At 44.9% G+C, this 15352-nt stretch overlaps 1 protein-coding gene across 1 annotated transcript; it reads left to right on the top strand.

The window, feature by feature from the left end:
* The first annotated feature begins 2166 nt into the window (after nt 1-2166).
* LOC112116156 (ribonuclease-like) lies at nt 2167-2592 on the top strand. The gene has a single exon (XM_024213486.1). It carries the CDS (start codon nt 2167-2169, stop codon nt 2590-2592), a length of 426 nt encoding a protein of 141 aa, XP_024069254.1.
* The last annotated feature ends 12760 nt before the right edge of the window (nt 2593-15352 follow it).

The raw sequence follows: 15352 nt of genomic DNA, 5'->3' as shown, positions 1-15352 counted from the left end.
AATCAGATACCAAAGAGGCAGTTAAATGCAATGCTCTCAACACCCCAAGCTAGTACAAGTTGCCAGGTCTCAGAGCAGCTGGTAAATTCATAGTCCAGGCCTGTGTTTCTCCAGCTCTGTGGCTGCGAGGGAGAGTCACACCAGAGACAGATGCTGCATTTTCTCTCTTTGCCGTTCTTCTCTTTCCCCTCTCGTGTATGTCTGGCGCATTTTGTCTTCTAGGAAAGAGGATCGGACTTCAACAAAATTGACAGCTCCATCCCATCTCAACTAATTTCTTCTCTTTGCCTAAAGAGCACAGTTATTACCATCTTTAATACCATTTCTGAAACTGTCACACACAAGGAGGAGAGGTTCCTTTTAAAACTTCTCCCCAACTACAGGGAAAGGGAATAAATAAAAGCCTTAATGCTTTACCTTTCAAAGGTTTGAGCTGTTTGTCCTTCTTTTCTCTACCGTCAATGAAAGGGGGAAAGGACTGTTAATTATGTTTCAGAGTAGCAGCCGTGTTAGTCTGTATCCGCAAAAAGAACAGGAGTACTTGTGGCACCTTAGAGACTAACAAATTTATTTGAGCACAAGCTTTCGTGGGCTACATCCCACTTCTTCGGATGCATAGAATGGAACATATATTGAGGAGATATACATACACACACATACAGAGAGCATGAACAGGTGGGAGTTGTCTTACCAACTCTGAGAGGCCAATTAAGTAAGAGAAAAAAACCTTTTGAAGTGATAATCAAGATAGCCCAGTACAGACAGGTTGATAAGAAGTGCGGGTGGCTATTTTACAACAGAAAAGCTTCAAAAACAGACTCCAATGAGAAACTGCTGAACTTGAATTGATATGCAAATTAGACACAATCAATTTAGGTTTGAATAAAGACTGGGAATGGCTGAGCCATTACAAACATTGAATCTATCTCCCCATGTAAGTACTCTCACACTTCTTATCAACCTGCCTGTACTGGGCTATCTTGATTATCACTTCAAAAGCAAAGGGCCAGTGGATCAGAACTCAGGGTGTGTCTGCTCAGCAAATGAAGGTGTGATTGTAGCACTGGTGGGCGTTGCTACACTAGCTTTAATCTAGCTATCTTGGGAAACAATAGCAGAGAGGACACGTTGCCTGGACTGCAGCACTGGTTGGCAACCAGGGTAGGTACGCAAAGTCCCTGGTTGGCTGGTACCAGAGCACCTAGTCCACGATTATGTCTGTACCACCTGATATTGTTACCCACAGTAGCTAGATTAAAGCTGGCAGAGATACACCTACCTATGCTACAATTGCACCTTCCCTTGCTGGGTAGACACACCTCGAGCCCACGTCTCTAGCAGGACTTGTGCTGTTTGTTCCTCAGCCACCCACGGTCTGTTGGGCTACTGCTTTTAATTGACAGATATCAGGAAATTATGATGACCCAATTATTTACTAGGTTTCCCTTCCTACTAATCCACCTCCATATCTGGTTGGGCTCTATATAACACACTCCAAGGTGAGCAGGAGGATCAGGGTGAGGTTTGGCTCCGCAGATGCTGGGATCCATCGCTCTGACAGCAGTGAAGCAAAAAGGACTTGGGTAAGCTGCAGGAGATTCTCCTAGCGCAGAGAGAGGAGAGAACACTATTGCATGGGGTTGCAAATACAGGGTTTGTTTCTTGGAGGCAGCAAGTCTAGTGGTTAGAGCAGAGAGTCTGGGAGTCAGGACTCCTGGGTTCACTCTCCACCTCTGGGTAGGGAACAATGGGTTAGAGGAGGTGGGGGCTGATGTCAGTTGTGGTCTGTGCAGCAGCTGGCACAAGGGCGGGAGGCCCATAGTGGTCACAGTCTGAGACTCTGGACACCTGGGCTCTAACCTGGCTCTGGGAGGGGAATGGGGAGCAGTGGGTTAGAGGAGCAGGCCCGGTCTCCATGGGAGCCAGGGCAGCACCTGGCACAATGGAGTCCCAGATGTGCCAGGTTCTGAGAAGCCCCCAGCACAATGGGGCTGGGACAATGGGATGGACTCTGCGCAAAGTGGCGTGGACAGGGATATCAGGAGGGGTGGGGATTTTGGGCAGAGTGGAGTGGGAGGGGACGAGGTTGGGCCCAGGAGGTTCCATGGTGGAGGCAGATCCCCACCCCGCACTGTCTCCCTACTTCAGGTTGATCCAGCAACAGACATGGCCATGGCCATGAGAAGACCCCACCTACGGCTACTGCTGCCCCTTGTCCTGCTGGCCGCCTACCTGGCTCTGGCTAGTGGGACACCATGGACCCGTCTGAAAAACAGATTCAGAAAGTACCATGTGGATTTCCCACAAAGCCCAGCTGACTTCCCCAACAGCTACTGCGAGATGATGATGTTGGAACGGGGTATATATGGGACATTTATCAATAGCTTCATCCATGCACCCATGCGGTCTATCAAGCGTGTCTGCTCTGTGGGCGGAATACACATCTCAACTGGCCTACGCAAGAGCATTTTTCACTTCAGTGTCACCACCTGCAGATATAGCCCGCAGATTGACTCTTACATTGAGGAAAACTATTCCCGGCACATTGTCATCGGCTGCTGGAATCGGCTCCCTGTGCTCTATGTGGAGTAGATGTAGGGCCTGTTACTTCCTCTAACCCTGCTCTGTCCCTCCCATGCCGGCCACAGCACCCAGCTCCTCACCCGCCTCTGAGCACTGGTCAGATTGTTTAGGTGTTTCCACCCCTCACCCTCAGCTCCCCCTAGTGCCCATTATACAGTATAGACACCACTTCCCAGCCACCACCCTCTGCTGCCACTAGTGCCCATTATACAGTATAGCTGCCCCTGCTCCACCCTCTGCTGCCCCTAGTGCCCATTATACAGTATAGTCGCCCCTTCCCCACCCCCATCCTCTGCTGCTTCCAATGCCAGTTTTTCAGTATACTCACTGGTTCCCCATGTTGTATTGCCTTCTGCCAAATAGTGGCTGTCTAAAAACCTTTCCTTTTATTGAGAAATATCCATCAATTTCACTCTTCTTGTATTGTGTATTGAGTCTGATAATGGATAATCCTCATTCATTGCAATTAACTGTAATTTCTCGTTGCTCTCTTCATTGTTTTTTCAACATTTGCCCACTGTCTGCTTGTCTCTGTGCTCCCCAATCTCCATAAAACCTGATACCTGCAAAGCAATCTCTGTGTTGTGTGAGATTGGGGATGGCACAACATAAGCCACTGAAGACATAATGAATGTGCTGGAAATGTTTTGTGGTTTTCCAGCGAGGGTCTTTGTGCTTTCAAGCCAAATCTCAACATTTTCCCTAGTGTTGGGAATACAGCCCATGAGTCCTGACTGCTATTGATGGCCTTGCTGTAACCCACTAGACCCTACTCCCCTTCAAGAGCTGGGAAAAGAACCCAGGAGTCCTGAATCTTCATCTGCCCTGTGACTGGACCTCCCTCCCCTCCCAGGGTCAGGGTTAGAAATCAGGAGTACTGATTTCCCCCCCTCCTTTCCTTTAGCCCACTAGACCCCACTTCCCTCCCAAAATGGAACCAACACCCTAGATATAGACTTTTGTGCTTCAGGGCATGAGCCAGTCACTAACCAAGAAAGGTCAGGAAGAAACTTTACCTTTCAGCAAGTTTTTCCATTATTCCTCTCTTGGAGGTACTCCTTCCTTTTGAGCAACTGGGATGGGCTAGTGCCAGTGGCTGAGCTGGCGGGGCCCTCACCTGTGTCACCTCCAAAATCTTTGCTGATGGCTGAGTTAGTCCAGCTGGCAGCCCTTGATTCTTCCACCAGAGGGTGAGAATTAAATTGAGTCACTGGCAAAATAGCTCCCTTGGGGGGGTTGAGCCATTGACCCTATACATGCTAAATGTGAAACCTGCCCTTGGACCCACAGAGAAAGAAGTAGGGGCTTGCTCTCCAGGTAGGGTAGCTGAGCATTTTAAGGTGGATGCTGTAGGCTCTAGCTTATTTAGGGCCACGGATTCCAATCCCACCCCTACTGGCATCCAAACCCAGATTGGAACACCAAGAGTTCAGAACTGAGAGACAAATTGGAGAGCAGGGAATCAAAAGTCAGTTCCCAAGAGTCAGGCCAAGTCAGGATAGCAGGAGGTCAGGATGAGAAAGCAGGAACAGCAGTCCATGGCAGCAGGAAGTCCAGTTGTACAGACAATTTTGTATTTCCTCCACTCACTTAAATAGGGACTGTCAAGGCTGATTCCCCACTCTGGCACTTTGAGTGCAGAAGGTGGGGGCCCGCAAGGATTCTAAAAATTAATACTGGCCACTCCAAGCTGGTATTAAACTCCCAAGGTCACAGTTTCTCTCTGACCTTGGATGATAGATGCTGCCACCACCCAAGTGCAACCCCCCCTTTTTTAGAACCCAGGAAGGAGCACTTGAGAATTCCTTCCTGTGGGGTACCCTCAAGCCCTTTCACCCCAGTCTGGGGAAGAGCTGAGAAAGAAAACAAAGGAAATCAGCTGTTGCCACCAGTTAATTAAACAACATGTGCACAAAACTCTTAGGACACCAAAAATCCAATCCTGTTCTTAAAAAAAGGTAAATTTTATTAAAAACAAAAGAAAGAACAAACATCTGGAACTTAGGCTTTTGCTAGTTTTAAAAACACACTTACAGAAATTAAACATCAAGAATAATCTTCTTGAGGTCCAGCTTAAAGGTTACAAGCAAAGCAAAAGCATTTGGGGTTAGCACAGAGGAGTCCACAAGCAAATAAGAAATAAACAGGGATAAACCTAATCACGTCTTTCTAGACATTTTCTGATCTACTTACAGATCTGGGGTTTCAAATGCGGAGTTTTAGGTATGATCTGATGATTTCCATACCTGACAAAAAGCTTTTTACAGCATAGTCTCAGCCCTGTCTCTGCTCTGTCCCCTCTCTCCGGAGAACAACCACAGACAGACAAAGGCAATTTCCCCCGCCCAATTTTAAAAAATTCTAACCCTCCCATTCACTCTTTTGGTCAGGTGCCCACTCACTTCCCTTTACCTATGCATCACAGTCAGACTTTTTAACCCTTTACAGGTAAAGCAAGTAGAGAACAGCTACCAAGAGGGATTCAATAGCTAACTGGCTGACTGGGTGCCCACAAAAGGGAGCTACCTCCCCTCTGATTTATCACAGGGACTGTGGCCCAAACAGGAGCCTTGGATCTCTCCCAATCATAGCCTAAGCACAGTTGGACTTCATGGGCTCCAGTCCCAGCTGCTGTCTATGAGTTGATGGGTGGAGAATAGGAGAGGGATACTTCACAGAACCCCACCCACAGACCCAGGCACCTTAGGTTTGGGGCCGTTCCTCTAGAGCGCTTCTATTAGGGCAGGTGTGTGAACAGTTCTCCTGGCTCCCACATATGCTCCCCAGAGCCAAAGCCTTCTCAGTCAATTAGGTAAAAAAGTTTACGCCACCAGCTCTTAACATCCAAGATCTCATGGACGACATATTCCTCGTGGCCTTGTATGTGCACTGGTGTGGGAGGCAGCTGAGTCCTGTGTAGAAACAAATTCTCGATATAAGGTTTCAGGAGGGTTATATGGAATACCGGGGGGGGGGGTCTTGAGAGATTGGGGTAGGTGTAATTCAACTGTGACCTGGCTAACTTGGCAATGGATTCACTAAGGAACTGGAAGTCCAATTTACGTGAGGGTCTGTTTATGTGGAGATGCTCCATTGAAAGCCATGTTTTTTGTCCCACTGAATAGGTTGGGACTGGTTGACAATGTTGGCCTGCATGTCACTTGTAATTGGCTTTTTCTTTTTTCAGGTGGCTTCTTACTTCTCCCTTGATTTACTGAATTCTCAGCACCAAGTCTGAGGTGGCTGACTTAGGCAAGGTCATGGGTAGTTTAGGTGGAATCAGGGGTGGTACCCAAAGCTGGCAAAGATGGGGCTTCTTCCCATGTAAGCGTAGTAGTTATTGTACGCAAACTCTGTGCAGGGTAATAGTGAGGAGCAATCATCTCGATGGTGGTTAATATAACATCTAGGTGTTGCTCTAAAATCTGGTTGACCTGTCTGCCTGTTGGACTGAGGGTGAGAGTAGGAAAGGTGAGACGGGAACCCCAGAAGACATAAGAAAACTATTGACAGAGGATGTAATTGCAAAGTAACTATGATTGTTCACACAGTACTATCATCCTGAATTACCCACAAGCAAATGGAGGGGCTGAGAGGGCTGGACTTACAGACAGCCAAGAAAATATTGAAGCAGGAAGATCCATCCCTGCTCTTCTGAGCTATGGATTGATACCGTGAGTAGCTATTGGCTACAGCGCAGCCTCACCCATAATGGGAAGGCAACTCAGGATGTTCTAGCCCTGGGCAAGAATCTACCCCCAAAAGGGACCATGTTTGTATCAAACTGGATGGAGAACTCCAGGTGTTCCAAAAGAAAAGACTCCATTGTCCAGATCATTCACTATTGAGACAGAGCATGTGGAGTTCAGCAGAAACCATTGACTGCTTCTGTTTGCTCCAGAGGATGAACCATGAACAGAGCAAACTCTGCAATTTACAGATGCAGTACCAAGAGACGACTGTTAGCCTATTCCCAACCTGCCAGAGGCAGCCATTGCAAATAAAAGACAGCTTAGTCATTGTTTATTGCTCGTTCTGGCCAGATAGTTTAAAAAAACCTGCAGGATTTTGGGCTGAGTAATAGACAGGTGTGTGTTGAGAGTTAATATTAGTTTGGGAAAAAAAAATTATACATTTAAAATTGTTAAAATGAAGAAAAGGAAAGACTAATGTTTTGTCACTAGGTGGCACCGTGTGAAGAATATGGCAGCACATCTTTACCAAATGGTGGAGATATTTCTTTTTGCAGTAAAGTTGTGCCTTCTGTTTTGCTTCTGTCTCTGTGTGACTAACCTGACAAACTCCTTCCCCGAGGTGGGGGCTAGGAGGGAGAGCTCTTTGCCCCTGCCAGGGTCTCCTCCCTGAGTCAAGAGACGATATAAAAAACTTTCTGGGACATCCTTGCCTTGTTAAGGTGAGCTGTTCTCTTATTTAATGTTATTACCTCTTAACCCCAATAATCTCTTAATGGTTATATCCTAAAAAAAAAAAAAAAAGAGAGAGATCTGATTGTTGAATTTGGAATTATATTTCCATGTGTGGTCTGAGGAGCTTTCCCCAAACTAACATCTGGCCCACAGCACTGAAAAGGTTGGACCACTCTTATTCATCTTATCTATTTCAATTCATCCCTCTCTTCCTGCCTATCTACAAATAGTTCTCCCACCACACAAATAGGTACCTGAGTCTGTATTACTGTATCTCTTCATCTATTCAGGTAGCTGTACATAGGTCACCTATATTGTGATTGGCTAATGTCCAACAGAGATGAACATAAGAGAAAAGAAGTTGTCAAATCAGAATGGACCATAGGTCCATCTAATGTAGGAACACACCGTGCCTGGTTACAACTACTTCACAGGAAGGAGAAGGAGCTCACTAGGAGGTTCTGCCCATAGAGTAGTTTATCCCTAAATCCCATAACTCAATGGTGACTCTAGGAGGAATTAGATCACTCTGCATTGTTTATTATATTTAATGCCACTCAGGATGTTCTTATGAGCCATGTGTCAGACCCTGCAGGTCTCAAATCCAAGTCCATGGGGCCCTAGGAGTCACCATACACCAATCCTCCACCCTGCAGCTCACAAACAGCAGCTGGGACTGGGATCCATGAACCACCCCTACACTCTAATTGGGGGACATTCAAGGCTCCTGGCTGGGCCACAGCCCCTACTTAAAGAAGAGGAGGAAACAAGAAATTGTCCATACAAGTTGGCTTGGTCTTGCCATGGTCCTTGGATCCTGCCTGGGATCCTGACTTGGCCTGATTCTTGGGTTGGTGGTTCCTGTTTCTGGTTTGTCACTTGATTCTGATCTCCTGGCATTCCTACCTGGCCTGATTCCTGGTATCTAGACCCTTGGCCCATGCCTTTGAGGGAAGGCTTCCCATGCCCTGGCCCTGACACAATGTAAATGTGAAAATGCTCCCCTAAATAGTCTGAGCTCTCTCAGTCTCAGTAAGTCCCAGTGGCAGGGAGTTTCACTGGTTACTTGTGAGGCCAGAAACCCTGTCATAGTCTGCAAGGAGGAAGCAGGTGGTCATGATCAAGAGATGCATGACTTCAGAGTGACCTGTCAGGAAGGTGAGAGAACACAGGGTAGCACCAACTCCCAGGTTCATTAGTCTTGGGGTATGAACCTTACTGCCAGTTTGTGAGGTCCTGGCTTTAAACCCTCTGATGAATGCAGGTTTTTTTTTAAAAAAGAAGAACAATATTGCAAATTGCATTTAAGAAGAGGCTAGAGAGAGAGAGAGAGAAAGGATCAGAGGGTTTTGGGAAGAGGATCCCAGAGTCTGAGTGATTTAGAAAGTCCTGGAAGGGATGCTAGTTTGGAGGTGTCAGTGAGCAGGCAGAGATGGAGTAAATTAGACAGCAAGGAGTGTCAAAAGACAACAGGAGTTGAGGTTCATTAGAGAGCCCTGCTTTATGGGGAATACCTTTCTCTCAAACTCTACATTCACCCCCCTTCCCCTTCACACAATGGTCTGTGAGTGGCTAGTAGGGTTGGGAGTTGGCAGGGGTGGGACTGGAATCCGTGTCACTACAGCAGCCTCCTTAAACGGCTCAGTTACCCTGCCGAGAACTCTCACCCCTACTTCTTTCTATGTGGGCTTAGGGTAGGTTTCTCACCTTGTGTCTGGTCAATGGATCAAACTTCAGAGGAGGCTAGTTTTAATAATGACACAGTTTACTTTTGTTCCTCTTGTCGAGGACCATGGGTGTGCCAGCTGCAGTGACCCCACTGCTAGCAATGATTTTCGACATGGCAGCATCCGTGCAGATCAGCCTCTGACACTAGCCCATCCCAGTTGATTAAGAGGAAGGAATCCCTCCAAAACATATTATGGAAAAATTTGCTCAGAGGAAAAGTTTCTTTCTTACCTTCCTCAGTTAGTGAAAGGCTCCTGCCCTGAAGCATGAAGGTTTATGTCTGTCGTGTCAGTTCTAATTTTGGGAGGGGAGAGGGGTCTAGTGGATTAGAGCAAGAAAGACTGGGAGTCAGGACCCCTAGGGTCTGCCCCTGAGCCTGGGAGGGGAATGGGGTCCATAAGGTTAGAACAGGGTAGATGGAGATTCAAAATTCCTGGGTTCTTTTCCCAGCACTCCGAGGGAAGGGGAGTCTACTGTGTTAGAGCAGAGCCAGAGGTAGACATCAGCACTCCTGGGTTCTATTCCAAAACCGGTGGCAAAGGTTGAGACTGGGCTTGAAAGCATGCAGACCTTCACTGGAAAACCACAACACATTTCCAGCACATTTCCCAAGTGTTCAGTGGCTTATGTTCTTGCTATCCCCAATATAATACAACAAGCCAGTTATTGCTTTGCAGGTGTCACATTTTATGGAGTTTAGGGAGCACAGAGAATGGGAGAAAATGCGGGGGGGATGTTCAAAAAGGATGAAGAGAATAAAGACAAATAATAGTTAATTGTGATGAATGAGGCTTATCATAGAATCGTAGGACTGGAAAGGACCTCAAGAGGTCATCTAGTCCAGTCCCCTGCACTCATGACAGGACTAAGTATTATCTAGACCATTCCTGACAGGTCTTTGTCTAACCTGCTCTTAAAAATTTCCAATGATGGAGATTCCACAACCTCCCTAGGCAATTTATTCCAGTGCTTAACCACCCTGATAGTTAGGAAGTTTCTTCTAATGTCCAACCTAAACCTCCCTTGCTGCAATTTAAGCCCATTGCTTCTTGTCCTATCCTCAGAGGTTAAGAAGAACAATTTTCCTCCCTCCTCTGTGTAACAACTTTTTATATATTTGAAAACTCTTATAATCTCTTTTCCAGACTAAATAAACCCTTTTTTTCCCAATCTTCCCTCATATGTCATGTTTTCTAGACCTTTAATCATTTTTGTTGCTCTTCTCTGGACTCTCTCCAATTTGTCCACATCCTTCCTGAAATGTGGTGCCCAGAACTGGACATAATACTCTAGTTGAGGCCTAATCAGTGCGGAGTAGAGCAGAAGAATTAGAAGAATTACTTCTCCTGTCTTGCTTACAACACTCCTGCTAATACATCTCAGAAGGATGTTCGCTTTTTTTGCAACAGTGTTATACTGTTGACTCATATTTCGCTTGTGGTCCACTATGACCCCCATATCCCTTTCTGTAGTACTCCTTCCTAGGCAGTCATTTCCCATTTTCTATGTGTGCAACTGATTTTTCCTTCCTAAGTGGAGTACTTTGCATTTGTCCTCATTGAATTTCATCCTATTTACTTCAGACCATTTCTCCAGTTTCTCCAGATCATTTTGAATTTTAATCCTACCCTCCAAAGCACTTGCAACCCCTCTCAGCTTGGTATCGTCCATAAACTTTATAAGTGTACTCTCTAGGCCATTATCTAAATCATTGATGAAGATCTTGAACAGAACCGGACCCAGAACTGATTCCTGAGGGACCCCACTCGTTATGCCCCTCCAGCATGACTGTGAACCACTGGTAACTACTCTCTGGGAATGGTTTTCCAACCAGTTGTGCACCCACCTTATAGTAGTTCCTTCTAGATTGCATTTCCGTAGTTTGTTTATGAGAAGGTCATGAGAGACAGTATCAAAAGCTTTACTAAAGTCAAGATATACCATGTCTACCACTTCCCCCCTATCCACAAGGCTTGTTACCCATTATCCATTATCAGATTGGATACACAATACCAGATGGGTGAAATTAGTGGATATTTCCCGATTAAATGATAGGTTTTTAGATGGCTGCTATGTGGCAACAGAGAGTACAAGATGGGAAAGAGGCAGCTATACTGTATAATGGGCACTAGGGGCAGCAGAGGGTGGGGGTGGGGAAGGGGAGGCTATACTGTATTATGGGCACTAGGGGCAGCAGAGGGCAGGGGTGGGAAAGGGGTAGCTATACTGTATCCTCCCTAATTTCCCAGCGTCTTTACAACCTTATAGAATCATAGAAGATTACGGTTGGAAGAGACCTCAGTAGGTCATCTAGTCCAACCCCCTGCTCAAAGCAGGACCAACACCAACTAAATCATCCTAGCCAGGGCTTTGTCATCTAAGGATGGAGATTCCACCTCCTCCCTAGGTAACCCATTCCAGTTCTTCACCACCCTCCTAGTGAAATAGTGTTTCCTAATATCCAACCTAGACCTCCCCCACTGCAACTTGAGACCATTGCTCCTTGTTCTGTCATCTGCCATCACTGAGAACAGCCGAGCTCCATCTTCTTTGGACCCCCCCTTCAGATAGTTGAAGGCTGCTATCAAATCACCCCCCACTCTTCTCTTCTGCAGACTAAACAAGCCCAGTTCCCTTATCCTCTCCTCGTAAGTCATGTGCCCCAGCCCCCTGATCATTTTTGTTGCCCTCCGCTGGACTCTGTCCAATTTGTTCACATCCTTTCTGTACTGGGGGGCCTAAAACTGGACTCAATACTCCAGATGTGGCCTCACCAGTGCCGAATAGAGGGGAATAATCACCTCGATCTGCTGGCAATGCTCCAATTAATGTAGCCCAATATGCCATTAGCTTTCTTGGCAGCAAGGGCACACTGCTGACTCATATCCAGCTTCTCATCCACTGTAATTCCCAGGTCCTTTTCTGCAGAACTGCTGCTTAGCCATCGTCTCTCCAAACTCATATTGATACCTACAATAACAGGTCTTATATAATGAAATATATGAAAATTATACTGCAAATATTCTACAATCCAAAGGGGTACATAATATTCAAAATCAAAACCCTTGACTTTACTAACATTACAAAAACATCTATTAATTAAATATGTCATAAAATACACTTCATTATATTCTATAATAATTTCCAGGCAGTGAGTTCTCACACATACACAGCCTTTGCCTGCATAAATTAGAGATGATTTTTGTTCTGCAAACACATCAAACATGCACCTTTGATTGCCCTTGGTTTTAGTGTAAAAGCGCTCATCCCTTATTTGTAAATTTTGGTCCTCACATATGTATCCGGAATCTTCATAAGCTATGCACTGGGATACATCTATGGTTTTCCATCGTTCATATTCTTGGTATGCCAATGTATGGTAATCCACTGAATACATTACTAAATCTCTTGTTACCTGAATCCCTAGAGATAATATGGGGTATATATTGATGGTACAGCTAGGCTAGACAGTTATAGCATACGCTTGAATAATCATTTGATCCTTGTAAAAGGTAAAATTTACCAATTTCCACCAGGACACCAATTTTCTTTCTCCTTCAGTGACATTTTCCCATAGTAATTTTTTTCATTTCAAATGGCAATCTTCCTTGCATACCCTCTCGAATTACTTGAAAAACCAATTGCTGGCTCATTTCTTGAGCTTGTGTACATGCCAGGGCCAGGAATATATTATCTTGTATTGCTTGCGTATTCTCTGTTAGTATCAACAAATCCTTTCCCTCTTGTTTATGCCATATGGGCAATATTTCAGATACAAGGCATTGTCCCATCCCAAATTTTGACCCATAAATGGGCTTTCCCAATTTCTGGATTTCAGTGGTGGCATAACTTAATTTATTTGCCAACACTTCTATGTTGGTGGCATCTAGTATCCCAACCCCAAGGCTGGTCCCGCCCCATGCAGTTCCCAATATATCTCTAGAGACCTTTTTTTCTTGCTCTTTTCTTAAAGTACCATAACTTCAGCCAAGTAGCCCATCCATTATGAAGGGTTTGAACATATGGGGCACAGATGGGGATTTCCTTAGACACATTTAAATCTGCAAGACTCAAATTAATTTGTTTTAAGGAGCATATTGCAGTTACAATGACTTCCTTTATATGATCCAATTTCACTACATGAGGCCCCTTTGAGGGATGCCATCTGGCCCTTTGCATATCAAATTCAGTAGCAATAATAATAAAATTTACCTTGGTGTATGAGTTATGTAATGTATACACTACCTTTAAAACAGAAACATTATAAAAACTGTCATGCAATATTAATATAATAACATTTTGGATCCTTTCTTACAATCTTTATTTGAAATTAGTATGACCCATTCTGGGGGTCCCATTTCCCCTATATCCCATGTGTCCACTTGCCATGGATTCTGCGTACAGTTTCCCAATGCCTGTACTTGTATTCCAGAGGGGAGAGTTAATGTGCTAGGGTTGGACTCCCATCCCGGAACTACATGTGGTTCATTACATCCTGTCAATGTTTTAATAATAGTACCTCCTTCTGGTTGCCATGCAAATCCCATGACCTTCAGTATTTCACATTTTGGGGTGAATACAGGGATTCTAAAAGGATTGACCCCTCCTTGTTTCCATTTCATGGAAGTGTTTTTTATCAGTTTAAGGCAATTGATCTCATATATTGTGGAATCAGGTCGTGTATATAATTTCCCACCATCATGTTAAAATATCCAGTAATTAAAGACAATCTGGATTGAGAAGGGGCTTCTGGTGATAGCCCATGGGCTGTTAGATTATAGTAATGACCAAACCCCTGTTCCCAACACAAGCAGCAGCTGGTGCGATTAAATACTAAGGGGTTAATCCAGCATTGTACCATCATCCAGAAATCATTTCTCCATACCTGTACAGCATAAATGTCAACAGGCCAATGAATAGGATTGACTACGGGACAAACAACATGTAACATGAAACAGACACACACACAAAGTCACGACAGGAGCTTCTCCACCATGATGCTCAGGTTGCTCAGTAGACTGGTGCCAGTACCTCCTGAAAATTCTAAAAAAACAAAATAAACATTTTATATCCCCTCATGGGATATATGTATTAGATCAAATGATATTTAATTTCCTTTCCATATCTTAAGCTGTAAAGAATGAAGCCATTTTGCCCAAGATTGATTTTGTTTCCTGGACCAGCTTTCTACCTGATACACTGTCAGTCTTGCTTTCTCCACAATTCTCTATGGACCTTCCCATTTCATGACCAATGAACGATCCTTTTCTGTGAACCATTGATACATTACCTGATCCCCCATTTCCCATTCAATGGGATGTATAACACATCCCAACCTTTTATCCATCTTTTGTATATTCAGGCCTAATTGTGTAGCAATAGCTCTGTGGATCTCTACCAGTTGTGTGGATAAGTCCTGTATCCACTGGTCGGTCAGCACTCTAGGCTGCCATTCATCTCGGATTTCTGTACCCAGCCACCACTGTTTTGGGCCCCTCATATTTCTTCCTGTCATGGCTGTGAAGGGGGTATATCCATGGCTCATTGGAGCTGATCTTAAGGCCATAAGAATTATTGGGAGTCTTTCATCCCAATTCTTTCCATTATCTTTTACCATTTTCTGTGGTGTTTCCTTTAGGGTGCGGTTAGTACATTCCACTAACCCTGAAGACTGGGGGTGCCCTGCAATGTGAAAACTTTGTTTAGTTCCCAGCAAGGCACATAACTCTTGCATGAACTCACCAGTAAAATGTGGGCCTTGGTCTGAATCAATTTCTTTAGGCAATCCCCATCTGCTGAATGCCACATTAAAAAATTGATGGGCTGTGGTGGAAGCAGTGCTTGTTTTAGTGGGAATTGCTTCCACCCACTTAGTACATGGATCCACAACTACTAAACAGTATTTATTGTGGCGGGGGGAGGGGTAATGGTTAGGGGCCCAATATAATCTGTTTGTAGTGAGGCCCAAGGCTCTTCAATCCCCTTTTTATCTGTGGGTCCGCATTAACCATTGCACACTGTATGCAATTGTCACACCATTGCTTACCTCCTCTCCCATGGTCGGCCACCAGCCTGTATCCTTAAGGTGCTTAAAAGTTTTCTCTGTTCCAAAGTGTCCCTGTTCATGCACATATTGTATTAGTTCACCCAATATTTAGGTTGCTTCCCCAGTTCAATGTCATGTTCTGTGGCCCAAACCATTCTGTCAGAATCCTGGTGAATTTCCCATTTCCCTTTGACCATCTCTTTTCCCAGTAGTTGTTCAATTGCTTCATCCTTTTCCTGTAAGGTTTGTAAATCAAAAATCTCTGGGTTAACTACCTGTTTCTTTGTTCTGGTTACTGCAAAAACAACTTCTCCTTTCTCTTGGTACTCACTGGTTAACAGGGCCCCTGTTTAGCCAGGACATCAGCCCGCTTATTCCAAAATCCTTCCTCATTGCTGGGTTTTTGGTGTGCTCTAATGTGAGTTACACAGGTGTCTCCTTTCCTTTCCTGTATTATTCTCACTACCTGTTTCCAATATTGCTCATACACCACCAGCTTTCCATCTCCGGTGCACATCCCTCCAGCTGCCCACACTGGGATCCAGACCATGACAACTCTACACACCCA

Source organism: Terrapene carolina, unplaced genomic scaffold, assembly GCF_002925995.2.
Source record: "Terrapene carolina triunguis isolate 2854851 unplaced genomic scaffold, T_m_triunguis-2.0 Scaffold612, whole genome shotgun sequence".
NCBI classification, from domain to species: Eukaryota; Metazoa; Chordata; order Testudines; family Emydidae; genus Terrapene; species Terrapene triunguis.
The sequence above is the reverse complement of the archived record's forward strand: the minus strand, read 5'-3'. Positions and strand labels throughout refer to the sequence as shown.